The sequence below is a fragment of the Pelodiscus sinensis genome, chromosome 24 (assembly GCF_052426305.1).
Source record: "Pelodiscus sinensis isolate ZL-2025 chromosome 24, ASM5242630v1, whole genome shotgun sequence".
NCBI lineage: Eukaryota > Metazoa > Chordata > Testudines > Trionychidae > Pelodiscus > Pelodiscus sinensis.
Window position 1 is genome coordinate 15,376,338 of NC_143075.1, and position 16,628 is coordinate 15,392,965.

General features: G+C 43.9%; 2 protein-coding genes and 1 long non-coding RNA gene across 6 annotated transcripts in view; 1 reads left to right on the forward strand and 2 right to left on the reverse strand.

Moving 5' to 3' along the window:
• LOC142819448 (uncharacterized) overlaps positions 1-2,290 on the reverse strand; it is a 24,264-nt gene extending 21,974 nt beyond the window's left edge. The window contains exon 1 of one of the 2 annotated variants that reach the window (XR_012897364.2): positions 2,043-2,290. This is a non-coding gene — a long non-coding RNA (uncharacterized LOC142819448). Of the gene's footprint in view, positions 1-1,590; positions 1,834-2,042 lie in introns of those variants that run through there. The other variant, XR_012897366.2, reaches the window with a different exon arrangement.
• On the forward strand, positions 1,970-9,105 carry UBXN10 (UBX domain protein 10). Of its 3 annotated transcripts, XM_075906781.2 has the most exons (4): positions 1,990-2,084; positions 3,451-3,666; positions 4,371-4,530; positions 5,767-9,105. In XM_075906781.2, exon 4 carries the CDS (start codon positions 5,782-5,784, stop codon positions 6,664-6,666), a length of 885 nt encoding a protein of 294 aa, XP_075762896.2. In that variant the 5' UTR covers positions 1,990-2,084; positions 3,451-3,666; positions 4,371-4,530; positions 5,767-5,781; the 3' UTR covers positions 6,667-9,105. The 3 variants fall into 3 exon arrangements, with proteins under 3 accessions (XP_075762897.2, XP_075762896.2, XP_075762894.2); XM_075906779.2 differs by lacking the exon at positions 4,371-4,530; XM_075906782.2 differs by lacking the exons at positions 3,451-3,666; positions 4,371-4,530 and having other exon boundaries at positions 1,970-2,084.
• Positions 9,106-9,911: 806 nt separating this feature from the next.
• Positions 9,912-16,628, reverse strand: part of LOC102444945 (ATP-dependent RNA helicase DDX19B) — a 29,442-nt gene continuing 22,725 nt past the window's right edge. Inside the window, exons 10-12 of the mRNA XM_075906778.2 lie at positions 14,438-14,600; positions 13,313-13,504; positions 9,912-11,779 (exon numbers count right to left, since the gene is read on the reverse strand). Of these exons, the coding sequence (XP_075762893.1) occupies positions 11,718-11,779; positions 13,313-13,504; positions 14,438-14,600 (417 nt within the window). The 3' untranslated portion in view covers positions 9,912-11,717. The remainder of the gene's footprint in view (positions 11,780-13,312; positions 13,505-14,437; positions 14,601-16,628) is intronic.

A 16,628-nucleotide genomic window follows, 5' to 3' on the forward strand; every position in this document is an offset into this window, starting at 1 on the left:
ACAGCCTAACAAAGCCTTTCTGTTTCATAGACCCAAATAATTCACTCCTGCTTACATAGTGTGAGATCTGATAAGCATTTATATACTCCAGCAGGAGGGGCAGCCAACAGAATGAGCCAAAACCAGCTTGCATAACTCCCCGCCTCTCCCCAGTCTTTAATTTGGCCATTTTCAATTGCAGCACCTGGTAGTTCATTAAAAGTCTGTTCAGCGGTGCTGCAAGGCTAAGGCAGGCTAATCCCCATCTGTCCTGGCACCACACTGCACCTGGGAAATGGTCAACAGGTCTGGCCCCTAGGCTGATGGGCAATGGGGCTCCATGCACTGCCCTTTCCTTGAGCATCAGCTCTGCATTTCCATTGGCCAGGAACTTCCTACTCCCCTCCCTCACCATAGGCACGACCTGCTGGCTACTTCCGGGGCACAGTGCAGAACCAGGACAGGTGGGGAGCTTGTCTTAGCCTCCCTGCAGTGTTGACTAGGAACTGCCTAAAGTAAGCATGTACCCAACCCCAAGCCTGTCCCTCCAAAACCCTCATCCCCAGCCCCATGCCAGAGTCCACACCTCCTTTCCACACCCAACTCCCGGCTTCAACCTGCATTTTCCCCCCACATTCTGAATCCCTTGGCCCTGCCTACAACCCCCTTCTACACCTCAAACCCTCATCCCAGCCCCTGCCTAGAGCCCTCACCCTCTTCCACACTGCAACACTCTGCCCCAGACCTGTGCTGCATCCCAACCCCATTTCTGGCCCCACCCTAGGGACTGCATCCCCACTTAGACCCCTCACTCCCACCCTCCAAATGCCTGCCCCAGCCCAATGACAGTGGTGGGGGGGGGGGCAGGATGGAGAATGAGCCACCAAGGGAGAGGCAATGTAGTGATTGGGGGGTCAGGACCTCTGGAAAGGGCGGGGTCTCACAGAAGGGGCAAGGCTAGTGAGTTCAAAATTGGTGACCCTAGAATCACTACTAAATCCAGCCATGCCCTCTTGCTTCCCTACTTCCCTTGCTTGACTACTTTCTTCCACTATTTGATCTGAGGAAGTGGGTCTGGCCCACGAAAGCTCATCATCTAATAAACCATCTTGTTAGTCTTTAAAGTGCTACATAGTCCTGCATTTTCCTCTTGCTTCCCCTGAGAGATGCCCCAGAACACTTCCGTTCTATTCCCCTTCGCCCAACCCCCTTCTTTATCCATACTAAGGAAGTTAAAATGGGATTAACTGACTAGTCAACTAGTTGATTGGCACTTCCGCTGGGGCTCTTGTACAGTTCAAAGGAGGAATGCGGAACTCCAAGTACAGCCGGGGGCCAGTGGGAAGTCCCGCTGACTCTGGGGTGCACTCAGGTGCCTGCTTTGAAATGCACAAGAGTCCACATCAACTAGTTGACTAGTCGGTTAACTACAGGTGTGGGGGGGGAGGGGAATCGACTAGGCAATTAGTCAAACGACTAGCCAATAATCCAATGCTTATCAGATAGTCAACTAGTCTCCTACGTCCCTAATCCGTACCCGCCTGCACCCAGCTAAGGGCAGAGGGAAACGGGTACCTGACACCGCACTAGGTGCGAGCTCTATGCACCCACCTGGCCAGAGACAGGGCCAGCCCCTGGGGGCCCTAGGCAGGGTTTCTCACCCCCTTTCCCCCCAAGGGGTCCCGGTCTGCTCATGGCTTGTGCATGGCCCAGGCAGCGGGCATGGACTTGCCTGGCGGCTGCCGCAAAAAAAGCCGCCGCCTGGGCCTGAGGGCCGACCCCTGGGGAGTCCCCAGGAGGACGTTGCTATGGTGACGGGGGCCCGGGCCCATGGAGCGGGAGGGGTAGGCTGGCACGCCTCTGCAGCGCAGCCTCGGAGGGGCGGGGCCGGGCCAGTAGGCACCGTTCGGAACAGGCCGGGAGAGGGGCGCTCTAGCCAGCCTGCCCTTTGCTCTCTCTGGTTCGCGGGAAGGGGGGGGGGGGGGAGTCCGGCTTTGTTCCGGTCACTGCCGGAAGTGGGTGACGGGCGGGGCCGGTTGCTGTGGCAACGCGGGGCTGTTTACCAGCGGGACTGGGAGCGGGCTGCTGGATGGAGCGGCGCGGAGGTGAGAGCGCGGAGCCGCCGGGCGGGGATGCTGCCTCCCCGGGGGACCCGGCTGTCCCCTTAGGCTCCCTTCCTGTCAGGAGCCCCCTTGTCCCGCTTCCAGCCCGGGCTTGGAGGATGTCGCAGCCCCCGGGGCGGGCAGGGCTTCCGGGTGCACGGGCGGGTGGGTAGACAGCCCGGTGACGCTTCCACAAGCAGTGCCCCCGCCCCCATTTAAGATTCTAAGGGAGGCAGCGCGGCCTAGCAGATAGAGCATCGGGCTGGGGGGGAGACCCGCTCCCAGCTCTGCCGGATAACCTGGGGCTAGTGTCTGCCCCACATTGTGCCTCAGTTTCCTCGCCTACCTCCTTTGTACACGGTTGTGTCCTAAGTGATTCCGGTCTGGGCGTTGAGCGCAGCTGCTAGCGGTAGATCAGAGCCAAGGGGTATATTTAAAAAGATGGATTTTCGGAGGTTCCGGAGCAGTGCCGGGGTATCCCCGCCTGTCTGAAAAATTGCACCCCCCTGTGACTGCAATTAGGCACCCAAAACCTGACTGCCTCAAAATTAGTGGCCACTTTTCAAAGTCTTAGTACCACACCCAGTGGCACCCACAGTGCATCCTTTGGATTCTAAATGCTGGCCAGTCCATGGCCTTTTCCTTGTAACAGCAGTGTGAAGACTACAACAATTGCACAAAGTCAAGAAAGGTTGAATTAAATGAGTATTCGATTGCTTCCTCAGTAATTATACCCATTTGTTCAAATGAACTCCCTGTCCTCTCCATTTTCTGTGCCCTTTGGGAAAGCAGCCACTACTATCTTGGGTCTTTTGTTGCTTAAAATCTCATTAATACAAGGCACAGCTCTGTTATTAAGGGCCTCTGATTGAGAAGCCCAGGTTTAAATTGTGTTTTGTTTAAAGACTGGTGTAACAATTTAAAATGCTAAGCACATTTATCTTAAAATGAAATCATGCTGTTCAGTACTCAGAAGATGCAAACAGATAATTTCTTGGGGGATTATTCATAATTTTGCTCACTGTCAGCATATTTCTAGACAGCTCTGATTTGCCACAATCTAGTTGAAATCCTTCTTTAAAGGGGCATAATGGGTTTTAGTTCTTTATATTGATTTTGCTTTCTAGGAGTTTATTTGAAGGTATTCTAAATCAAATAACATGTCTGCCCTTTTAATACAATCCTAGGGATCTGTTATTGGTGACTTACACTTTGTGTCCAGATAATTACTGTCAGCCAGCTTGGCTTGTGTATATATATTGTTAGTAAACAGATCACTTATTTAGGTAGTTGAGTGATTATTGTACTTTGATAGTAAATGCATGTCAAGGCACACCCATACATTAAATCTGTACTTTGTTTTTACTAGACGTTGTTTAATTTACTGATCATTTCCATTTCACTGAGACAAGAGAGGAAGGTGGAGAAACAAGGTGTAAAATAACTCATCACTGGCAAAAGGCCAATGGAAATCTGGTTTTCCAACGCTTGTTAATTTCCTGAATACGGTGGAACATGCATGTTGGCATCCCCCTTGGAGTGACAGATGCTTTATATACTTGAGAAGAGGCGTTGGAGTATGAAGGTGGGTTAGGTACGGAGTGGGGGAAAGGAAGTTTTCCCTGCAGAGGTGTGTAAATCCAAATAAACCTGCCATTGCTAACAACTGGCCAAACCACTTTTACAAGCCACAGGGAGAGAACAATGTAAATATCCTTAGTCTTACTCTAACCCACTGCTGTGGCCACTTGTGGCTCTAAGGCTGCTTTGAATTGATAGAGCAAAATGGTATTATTGCAGCTGTGATTCAGAGCACTTGAGTAAAATTCTGCTCCATCATCCTTAGAAGACCTCTATGGTAACTGCTACTAAGGAGATGTACTTCAGGTCTTTTGAGTTGTAATCATTTACAACAGGTTTGAGTGGCTTGAATCAGCCATATTGGCTCAAAGGACTTAAAGAAGAAACTTCTAAATTTTTGTAAAAGCCAATGTGTAATCAGTCTTACCTATCAGTTCACACTGGGAACCTTTGCAGAAACAGCAATGATTTCATATCTGCTCCTCTACATACACATGCTTGCCACGTTCAGTAAGTGTCTAACATCACAATAAAAATAGTGTATATATTTTTCACTAACACCTTTGTACAAATTGACAAGTGCACCATTGGCTACACTGCAGAGTTATCCTAGGTGTGGGTTGGAGCACGCAGGTTTGCCTAGAGCCTGGACATGAGCATTCCCACAGCAAAGTCCTACCCACTGCATTGTACTTCTCTTGTGTCCAGGACGGAGCCCTTGATTCTTTGTGCAGAGATACACTAGGACTTTTGTCAACTGTGGGAGAACTTGCCTTTCCTCTGGGGAGGAGAGAGGGGGAATTATGAGAAGGACATTAAGGACCACACCTGTGACTGTGCCTGTGCCAGCATCCTCACTACAAAATGGGCAAGTTCTAACAAGCTAATGCTTTCTTGTGCTACATCCCGTGCCCCCATCCATGCAAACAAACATGGGTTCAAAATGCAAAAATAAGCACATGCTTGATGGTTGCATGTGTGTAGATGGTAATGGGGCTTTGGGGCATGGAATAAAGCTATGGTGGAGACATCCCTTAGAGAGGAAGGACTGTGGATAAACACACTGGTCGAGTGGGACATTAGAGCTCTAGGGTCTGTTCCAGTTAAGTTCCTGGCTCTACCAGACACTATCTTGGTTAAGGATAACAACACTTCCTCTCACCCACCCTCTCTGTGTCTAGTCTATTTAGATAATGAGATATTTGGGCAGTTACTGTCACTAAGTGCGTGGTGCCTACACCAACCCCAACTGGTGACTAGATGCTCCTGTTTTGTCTGTCTTGTAAGGCAAATAATACCCACTCCATCTATCAAAATAAATAAGTCTCCCCCGACTTCAAATGCTTCATGAGCAATAAGAACACTTACTAGCACAAGATATACAGTGCTGTGCAAACATTAATATACAGCACATACCATGTAAACAGAGCTAAAACCTTTCTTTTGTTATTTGGCTTTAACATTTGAATTTCTCAAGAGTTGTGGTTTTGATCCCAGCGGGGCTGACTCACCTATTTATCCTTCTGATCTCACTGAATGGAGTATCATGCTGCATGGGAGCCTGATGAAACCTGAAAATAAAAAAACAAAAACAAACCCCACAAGGCTTTATCTGCTCTATTATTGAAAATCCCATGGAACTTCTAACTGCCATGGTATCTCTTATCAGCATTTCCCTTCCCTTTTGTTGTGCAGCTTACCAGAGTCCTTCATTCCAGGTGTGGCTTAGGCTGCATCATGTTGTGAGTACATAGCTGGTAAGGTACTGTGGGACCCTTCCAAAGAGAGAACCCACTTCTGTTTGTTCCTACAACATAATAAGGTGAATGTGGTCTCTTACCGATACATGGACCTGTTCTGTACACCAAAGAACCTGGAGCTGTTACAAAGCCAGCATCTGGGAATACATGCCATTAACTTGGTATGTGACACAGCAAGAGTGCTGTTCTGTAATCTCCCCGACAGCAAATCATCACATGCCAAGATGCCCTACTCTGTTAAACATAGCACAATATAAAACTGGGGTACTCTAGTGAAATAAAATGATGTAAAGATTTGACTGATTCATGTAACTTTTTTCTTCCATCTGTCACCCCCTCTACAGGTGTCTTGAGAAGCAATGGCCACAGTAGCTCCTCTGAACATAGCACCATCTGAATGCAACACCACAGTGGGCACTGCAGAAGGTTTCATTTGGCGGTCAGATACCATCAATATGCACGTCACCCGGCCGAAATCTGCCAAAGGACGCACAAGATCAAGCTTGAATTACTCCCATAGTGTGGAGGCCTATTCTTATAGAGTGCCAGCCTCTCCTCAGCCAGCAGCTCCTTATGAAGCAGCAAGCAATCAACGAGCATCATCTACCAAACCATCTTACCAGCCAGGGCAGGTGTCTCCTGAGGAAATCCCAGAGCTCCTCCAACAAGTGCCCTTGAGGACCTCATCTTCCCTAAATAAGTACAGAGTGCTCCCGTCCATCAGCAGGAAGGGCTTGGGGAAGGGTGCTGTGGAAACAATGATTGAACAGACCAACAAACTGAAAATGAGTAGTAGACAGGAGGAGGAGCAACCATCCAAAACCCTTCCCAGAGAAGGAAAATCCACTAATATAATGACAGAGAATGAAGGGGCTAGAGGGGAACATTCAAAAGTCCAGCCTCTCGTTTATGAAAAGAAGCCATTAAGGAAAACAAGAGAAGAAAGCTTGTCAGCAGTTTTAAACTTGGAGGAGCCTCTGAAGAAAGAGCCAAGATTGCTGCTTGCTATTAGGTCTCCTTCTGGTCAAAGATTTGAACATCATTTCAGTCCTACAGATAGCCTTCAAATGGTTCTTGCTGTGGCAGAGCAAAAAACCACAACCCAATACAAACACTGTAGTGTTGAAACCATGGAAGTGCCTAGGAGGCACTTTCCTGATCTTACGAAGTCGCTGCAGGAGTGTGGAATTCCACACAAGTCAGTGTTGTGTATCCTACAGGAAGAGCAAGATGGAGATCTCTAAATGTACAATTGTTCTTGCACAACTTCTATCACACCTTAAGCATGTAACTCCATTGGATGCCATGAACTTCCCATTGATGAGTGGTCTAAGAACTGGACCAGCCTGATCTGTTTCAGTGGTCTACTTCTTAGTCCTGCTGTCTTCCAAGAGCTTCCCTTGAAGTAGACTTGTATATAAATGGAGTGTGCTGAAATACTTCTTAATTATTTTAAAGTATGTACACATTGCTTTAAGAGTATTTTTCCATATGTACAATCACAATTCACTTTAAGAGCAAGCACCAGCTTCTGGGCTTTGTAGTATTTCTAAGTGGTTTTTAAAAGAGTTTCCATTCTTCTGGAAAGACCCATCTCTCTCCTGGTGGTGGGAGGCCTGTCTCATCTTCTGTTTTTGCTCCAGGAATGTACCTCTTCCCAGAATGGAGTCTGAGTCAGAATAATGCACGTAGCTGGGAAGATTCAAGCAGCACTATTTTTATTCCTCCCTTCTCTGTTTTGATCCCTTACAGCTATAGTAATCATCTTTATAATAAAATAGCTTATTAGCTGCAATAACAGTTACAGCGGTCAATATGCAGAAAAACAGCCTCAAAGCAGTAACTTAAACTGAGTTTGTGAGTGAACAGATTACTGGGATGTGTTAAAAGTACAAGGTTAAGAGTAAAGTACATTCAAGAACCAAACTATGCCCATACAATCTCAGTGCCTCAAGACTGACTACTTTTGTCTTCTCATAAAAGAAAAAAGTCATAGTTAAGAAGGTCTGACTCCTCTGAGTATATTTGATACAAATAGGCTTTAACTCATTAGTTTTCTTCTTTCACCTAGTGCATTAAGAGCGTGATGCACATCTGTAAATCAGGAAATCCAAAGTCAAGGGTGGATTGTCTGCTGTAACTTTGCATTTCAGTGCTGTTTGCTAACTACTACTGCAATTTAACATGCTTTTAAATTCAACTGCATTAATCTGAGTGATTAACTTTAATCACTGCTTTAATGTTTTGTCTAAATATGTACAAGAGGAGTTCTGCTAGAGGAATAGTTTACTAGGTAAATAACAACCCCAATTATTGTGGCTCTTCTAGAGCTATTTATTTTCTGTAGTCCTGAAAAATCTACCTGCTAGCATAGATTGGCTTGGTTTTGTATTAATGCAGCTGATGTGCATGTGCTAAAGAGCCTCACTTCTTTTTAAGTAAAAAAACAGTCCATTTACTGTAGCTGAGTTTGAGCACTCAGAAAAGAATAGCTTCTGTTATCTGACTGGACAGCTTGCCAAATAAATAGGCTACTTTTATTACAAGTGAAAAACATTCAGTGCTTTTGCCTCACTGTAATGGCCAAACCCACCTTTCGTAAAGAAGGTTGGTAGAATATTTGCTCTTTACTGTGATATCACACACTGAATTTCTGTCAAAAGTAAATATTCATGTGCTAGCAATTAAGCCCCATAGAACAAGATAACTGCTGAAATTGTAGCACTACGTGATGCTGCAAGGGGTAGCACTCAAGTCTGTTTGCTTCTAGCTTAGCCTACATGCTGCTGTTGAAGCCTTCTCAGTTGTCTTCAAGGGTGAGCGTCAGAGCTTAGTTGTAATTCTCATTAGAAACCTAGTTGGGAATATGGTAGAAAGAATGTTTCACGATGAAAATTGCCAGGAACAGTGGGAAGAATGAACTATGATCAGTTTTTTTTTTTTTACATGGAAGAATACAGTGCATTCTTCTGCTATGAACTTAGGGTTGGCTGTTAGCAAGAGAAGGCTGGTTCAAGTAGCAGAACTGAGTGTTGTAGGCAGGTAAACCATAGCATACAAGAGCCCTCTAATGCTAAAGAACACAAACCACCCCCATAGGTGAAGTGTTCATTTTTTTCTAAATAAATCTATGCTATTAACTGGTTACTTCCCATCCCTGTTTAAATACTTAGTTGTGAAATGTGACCAAAGCTCTGTATGTTGTTACTGCAGTCATTTTTTCCTCTTCTACAGATGGTTATCGAACCTTTTCCATTTTAATGCACCTATTCAAATCACATCTGGGCTAGGATAAAGGGAATAACCTATTGTCAACTAACAGCTGTTGAGATAGTGTCCAGAAGAGCTCTGCTATGAAAAAAAAAATCAATGAACAATTTCACTGGAAGCTATAACTTGTGACAGGCATTGTTTCAGTAGTTACTTTAGATTTATGCATTGATATAATCTCTGCTCCCCCACAGATCAGCTAGTCACATGACAGACAGCAGGAATAGTCTCAGGGATGTGGTGGAAAAATCAGATTTAAGTTATAAAACAAATATTGGGTCAAGTACGATCAATTTACTGTTTGAGATGTGTGTATGATGTTACATTTTAGCAATTTTAAATAAACTGTTTTAAGTGTGATGCTAAGACTCGGTACAACTTTGGTTTTAAATTAAAGGTTTGCATGAACTAGAGGTTTGACTTCACCACATTTCTTCATGCATGTTCAATTAATCTTATAACACATGTTTATAGAACATCTAGGCAAGAGGAATAAACAGCCTTTCTAGAAAAACAGATCAGGCTTTTATAATTCTACTTACACATCACTGCATCCAAACAATCCTGCAATGCTTAATCCAATTCTTCTCTGTCTTCCAGCAGCTAGAACAGGAACGAGTTGTTAATCTGTGCAGTAGGCAGGTATGACACTGGTTTGGATTCTAAATAATTCTTAGGACTAACAATTTCAGTGCTAAGGATCATGTAAGTGGGGAGGGCCAAGTTAAAGGACAGAAAGCTGCTAAGGATAACTAGCGGAGAAAATAAGTGATGAGAAAGGGATGATCAGGTGACTGGCTGGAAAGCTCGAATGGCAGTGTTTTGAGTTGCCCCTCCTGCCCCAAGGAGAAAGAGCTAAGTGTCTTAATGGCCATGCATGACTTAAATTTAGCATCTACCTCATTCAAAATTTTATCCTTTAGTACTTAGTTACCACTAAGGCCCTTGCCAGGAAAAATCCTGGCATCAAGAGACATTAGAGAAGAATAACATTAATCCACTCTATCGTTATATTAGATTAACAAATGAAACGATTGGCAAGATGCTGCCATAAATTGACACTGAAAGCATCTGGGAAGTATAGCAGCTCAGTCACATTAATCTCATGTTTCACAGTGGGATTCACCTGGGAGTATTCCAATAGAAAGCACTGTCAGAACTCCATCTCCCCTTCACAAGACATTTGATAACAAATAGGGATGCCAAAGCCAAACACCGGCACAGTTCAGTATGTAGTCTTTATTCCAATTAAAAGTACATTAGAAACAGCACACAGGACCAGCAGCGGCGTTCATGACAGTTCAACCCAATGCACTGCTGTCACAAGGTCATTCAGTTGTACTATTAAAGGTGTTTGAAACAAGTCTTCCATTCTACACGCAAGCACTCACTCACCTGCCATTTTAAATAGGTTTTAAACAGAATAAAAATAGATACACCCCAGAATACAAAAAGTTTAATTTTAACAGTTTTTCCACTAAAGACTTTATACAAATTGATAAAAGGGTGCACAATTTCCTAAAATTTTAGGTACATTTTAAATGAGCCTTTTTTTTTACTTGGTAAAAGGATCAACGTTCCTGTCTTTGAACAGAATATGATGGCCAAAATTGCAAAGAAAATTCATAGTTAAATTTACAATTTATACATTTATTTTGAAGTGATTCCTTCACTGAGTAGCAATCTGATGACTGCTCACGCATGTCCACTTTTCCCAAAAGAACTGTGCACCACAAAGTTAATGTTTAGGAGCATACTTCTGGAATTAGGGAGGAACAAAACCCCACCAACTTCCACTTGTGCATGGTAAGTGGTCCCAATTCAACTAAAAACCCAAACATAGAAGTTCTAAATAAAAACCTTCACTGGCAAGGGTCACATTGGGGGGCAAGGTTTGTAGGGCCTGATGACCTGTCTGCTTTGCGATACAAGCACAATGAAAGTAGAGTGCTTCCCATCAGTATTTTGGCTGAGCAATTTAACTCAAGACTGTGGTACTGAAACATGCTGTAACAGGCAAATTTGGTGTTCTCTTTATGGGTATTTTTGGTCAATACAAGCTATTTTGATTTTTTAATCAGATAAATATTCCTGTTTCCATTATTGATTGGTAGAGGCCAACAGCTTCATATGAGACTTCATATGGAGCTGCCCAGACAACAGCAGCATTTTAAAACTGGCACCACCTGCATAAAGGTAACTAGAATTCCCACTCCCCTGCCAAGACACACTAATATTTGTAGAGACACTAATCCCCCATTTGTAGGGGTGAATTTATTTGGGATATTAATTAGTACAGTCCTCTTTACGCTGCTGATCCCTCCCACTTTTATGAACCAAGATTTGGTTTGGCAAGGTTAACTGCCGCATATGGACTTCTATAGTAGTTAAGTAACACTGTCAACCACCGCACTGCTTTCGGAAGAGTGCTCATTCTAAAAAACAAAACTAAAAACAAAATACTCCCATTAAAAGCAACACAGCATCACTGAGAATATGAACTAGTGAGGAGATCTTCTGGACAATCTACAAAAACAGGGTAAATCCACCAGGAAGCCAGGAAAAAAAAAAAAAATCCTATTGTAGGTAAATTTAGCTTTTAGTCAAAACCGTCTGCCTTGCTTTTTAAAGTCAATGTCCATATATTTGGCTGAGTTTTGTTTTACTGATAACATATGTTAAAAACAGTATCCCAGTTAACAATGATAAAGCATTTGTTTATTCCTTTTAGATATTTACGTATTGGCCACTTTTTGGCAAGTCTATTTCTTAGAATTTAAAACATTTTCCCATTTTAAGGCTAAACTAAGAAATGTTAAAATCTTCTGTAAACATTTCCTCTTCTTCCCCAGAGCGGTACAATTTTAAGTCCAACTGCAATTTTTAAAGTGAGGTAATTTCTGTGTTTTCTTATCTTAAGAGTCCTTTTCACGACTGGCCAAAAGGTGTGCCAATCTGAGCGCTGAGCCAATTGTAGTGGGAGAGCTACCCCAGGAGGGTGTACACCAGTTTCAGCAGCTTCATATCAGTTGGCTATTTTTTCAATTTCATCCAAGTCATCAGTATCCAGTTTCTCTATCTTCTTGTCTGGAAGAGGAGATTAGAAGGGAATCAAAACTAGTGTATGTTATACAACAAAAGACCAGAAGATGAAACAAGATCCCACTTTCCTGCATCAATATTCCTGACGTGTGAAATTCCACTTCCATTCTTATCACAAGATGAATCAATCCCAATCCGTGATACAAACAATGGAATTAAGTTTTATAAATCAAGTCTCAACAATGTGGCGAGTGAAAGTGGGAGTATGGGTAATATTCTTTTAATTCTTATGCATGCTTTAGTTTCTCTCTGTGCTTTGCATTGTTACACGTGGAATGTAAAAGGGTTGAAAAGCTGCTCTTGGGATATGAGGTGTTGTGTCACTAACTATCTGGGGTGGTATGAAGATTTGTTTAAAGGATGGGCCAAAACAAACCCAACTCAATGGAGGATCCAGAAGGACAATGGGAACCTCAACAGCCAAGAGGTTCACACACAGCAACCAATAAGGGAAGAGATTTCCCCCCACCTTTCAGCAGGGATGAGAAGAGTGGACCATGATGACACCTCAGCAGCACGGCTTTAGGGAGCCCTGGCCAACACTGGACATTCTGAACTCAATCTTAATCTTCGCCTTTCTATTCCAACCCACAGACTTTCAGATTCTGTATGCTGGGTGACTATGTTATCTTGCTCTGGAACAAGTTGTCTGGAGTCAAGGCAAATACGGAGTATTGTGCTCTGAAGGAGTACAGTACAAACCTCCAGCAGGAGTCTGGCTTGGCTGGATTCATTGCAGACAGCTAAAGGGAGATAGGATTGGTTGGTGCCCAAAGGCCCAGTGCCAGTCTTACAGGCCACTGGCATCCCGCTGTGGAACTGTGTGGATACTTGGGCTCAGCCCACTAGAAGGATCACTTCCATGGGATTGGCTGGCTATATGCTGGCGTGAAGACCATATTTTGTGGCTCTGACACACAGATCATTGGGCCATGCAAGTTTCAAAGATCAAACTGGAAACAATTTATTTGGCACTAGGGGGCAATGTCTTTGTTGTAAGCTGATGGGCATTCAAATAACATTATGGTTTGCAGAGTATCATATTGAATAATGCCAACTAGCCAATGAGAACTGGATTGATATAGCAAGGCAAGGAAGATCTCCAAGGCACATTTGCCATGCATCACTTTGGAAGTTCACTATCTTATGATAGATATAGAAGTTATTCAGATATCAAAATGGGTTCCCATCTGCCCTTTAAACAGCAGTCACTGTTCTACCCTAAAACAAAGACAATTACATCAGAAGTTCTGTTTATTTAAATGTATACAAACAACTGGCTATTTCCCTAGTTTTCTCAATGTTATTTTTGAAATGAAATGCTACATAAAGTGCAGCTGTACCCTTGATAGACAATATGCAGCAAAGCAAAACAGTATAAGCCTAAGCAAAGACCAAGACCTCAGAGGCCTTCGGAAATATGAATTAGTCTCTCAGTGTCTGATAACACCATTGCTCAACATTCTACAGAAATAATGCTATAACCATGCAAGAGAAATTCATCTTAAGGGATCTTACTGAAATGCTCCTGAATTCTGTTGAGAATATTCATGCTGTGCTTGCTGTCTACCATGTTAACAGCCAGTCCTCGCTTGCCAAAACGACCTGTACGCCCAATCCGATGCAGATAAGTCTCATTATCTGGGTTGCCATCTTTATCCACAGGAAGGTCAAAGTTGATAACAACAGAGACCTGCTCTACATCAATGCCTGGGGGGAAAAAGCAGAGATATTACAACTCTCCGTTAGCCCATTTTAAGCCAGAACAGCTTTAGCCCAGGGCTGTTTCAGAGTTTTGCCAGAATCGGGGGTCACCCGGTGCCATGGGTTTCAATGTCTTTCACAGAGCTGTACTATTACTGCCTCCAAGTTTCCAGGAAAGTTGAGCTAACCTGCCATGATGAAGCCTGTAACAATGTCAAGGGTGAACGATCAGCAAAACTTACAGGGATCTTCATAATGTATGGAAGAACATTTAAGGTATGGTATGACAATGAGACAATATTAGGTAACACAAGGGTGCTTAGTTTAACAGTTTCATACCAGAACTACACATTGATGCCTAGAAGCACTAATAAATTGCCCTCGTACATTTCAACACCCAGGCTAAAAGAGTCATTCAGCTTCAGCACTGTTCAGAATGCCTCATTTAGCTGAAACCTGCAGCACAGACTATTACAGGAGTTTACTCCTTTGACTGACCTCTAGTGATAATGAAATTGTTGTTGAGACAATTCAGGGCATGCGTTTGTTTGCGCACAGCACCCGCCAAGGCAGGGGGCAGCCACAGGATTCCTCAGCGTGCCCAAAGGACAAAGCAAGGAGACTGTCTGGAAGCAAAGATTCTTCACCCTAACTTCAGGTCACTTTAGAAAATCCTACGTTAAGCCATTCTGGGAGAGAAAGACATAACCCAATCCACACATGTCAAGGACAAGCCAAAGTTTTGGGGGACACTAGGTCTGTCAGCCTCTCCTGGAATGACTTTGTTAGGGACTCTCTTATATTAATCTAGCACAGGATACAAATTCTTCTATAGGAGGTACAGCAATATTTTGTACGTCAGTCACGGACACCAAAGTTCCATCTCTAGTAAAACTACCCTCTCTTCCCTTCCCAAAATGCAGTGATATTGCAAGCTACCTCTGGCACAGACATTTGTGGTCACCAGCACTTTCTCTTTGCCCTCTCTGAAACGCTCGATCACCGCAGCCCTTTGTTCCACCATCATCTCACCACTTAGCAATGCTACCTGGTGACCTTCTTTTGACAGCTCTCCTGCCAACCAGCCTGCTGTTTTACGAGTCTGAAAAGTAAAGGAAGAGCAATCAAGATCCTTCTGGCAAGGCAGTATTTGAACTTCAAACAGAAATAGGCCTCTCAATAGAATGGAACTTTCAATCTGCTTATCCCAGGATTCTAGCATCATAATTTAAAAGGATCAATGAACCCAAACCATTCCCATTTCCGTTTGAAAGCTATTATGATAAAATTCAGAGACACGTTTCTTATTTTCTTTTATATATGATAGTTCTTTGTATGTAGTCAGTTTCATCTACATTTTTCCTGTATACTCAGTTCCTCTGCTTGTCTGAGTCTCTCAGCAACAAATAAAAATAGGAAACTTATTTTAAGATCACATGCTTGCACCAAGAAGACTGGGACAAAAATGCAGTCTGCAGTACTACTAGCTATTCATTTTTGGAAACTAGCTTTATTTCAAGTTGAACAGGTCCCTTAAGATCATCCACTGAGAATCTCTGCTGAAGGGTTGAGTCAAGCAGCTATAAAAATCAGGACACCAGTTAATTTTTAAAGCCCTGACTATGTCAAACATTGCATTTAAGGCCGTAGGAAGCAGCTCTTTGCTGTACTAGACACTTGGGTACAGAACACGTCCCTTAACATACCAATCTTCTCCCAATCTAGAGCTAAACTTTGCTAGAATGATCACCATGAGCATTTAATTAAAATTTGCAATTTCAGCAGCTTCCATAAAAAAGTGTCAGGATGCGTCATTGTTACAGCGCAAGCTTGTTGTGGGTGATCACCACCATTTAGAGGGAAATTTAGGCCCAACAGGGTTACAGACCAGCGGCAGGCTTTTTACCTACCCACACCACAAGACACATTTCTCTATCCCATTAAATCCTCTTTGCTTAGATTTTGACCATTTTGTTGTATGCATTTTGTTATCCAGCATCTTGAGATACCGGAGGTGCCGGGTGGCTAAATATCCTGGCTAACTCTTAGTTAACTAGAATAAATGCAGGAGAGTTCTATGGTGGTGAGGGATAGGGATAGGGTGCAGGTTCCAGGGTGGGGCCAGAGATGAGGGGTTTTGGGTGTGGAAGAGGGCTCTAGGCTGGGGCATGGGAGGGGTTTTGGGATGCTGGATCCAGGCAGCACCCACCTTGGGTGGCTCCCTGCAAGCAGGGACATGTTCCTGCTGCTCTTAGATGGAGATGCAGCTAGGCAGCTCTGTCAACTGCCTCTGCCTGCAGGTGCCGCTTCTGCAGCTCCCACTGGCTACAGTTCCCAGTGCACAGGAACAGGGGAGCCAGCGCTCAGATGGGGTGTGCATATGGTGCCCGGGTGACTGGTCCTCTGCCTAGGAGCATCAGGGATATGTACCTGTTTCTAAGGAGCCAGAGACAGCCAGGTATAGAGTCTACCAGCCCCACACCAACCAGACTATAAACCAGATTTTCCAAGATCAGCAATACCAGCTATAGCGCTTTCTGGTTGGTGAAATACCAAATAAAATAGCTTTTACTGTACTTTAACATGTATTTTCCTGATTTACAGCACCTCAAATGCTTTGGTTTTGGGGAGACTGCTTCCAAAATTGAAAACCAGGCACATAGCCACATGATGGCTGGAACCATGCACGCCACAAGCATGTTTAAGAGCAGCTGGTGCTGGATGGCTGCAGTATGTTTGCCTTGATTCAGTTTGACTATCACAATTTTAAGAAATCCAGTGTCCACAGGAGTCACTGAAACTACAGTAGGAACCATTTTTGTAAATAACTGTTGCTAGCAGGTTTCCAGCTTCAGCAGAGATAGGCCCAACAAGACAATTAGCGTTGAGACTGGCTGGGAAGGCAGATTCTTTCAACCTTCCCACTACATTTCCAAGAGAAGCTGAGGAACGGCTTGTTCCCCGTTTGTGTTCCTAACAGAGAACGACTCTGCCCTCAGTCCTGTTGCAAGGGGTCTATCACTAGGATTCCTGGCATTTGCAGATCCTATTTCAGAATGGGGCTGTTTTAATGAGAGCTCCCTTCTATTTAGGGCATGGCGCTGTTCCCTGCATTTTTCAGAATGACTCA

Coding starts and splice junctions, on each gene's coding strand:
- UBXN10 (XM_075906782.2), top strand. CDS start 5,782: ATGGCCACAGTAGCTCCTCTGAACATAGCACCATCTGAATGCAACACC.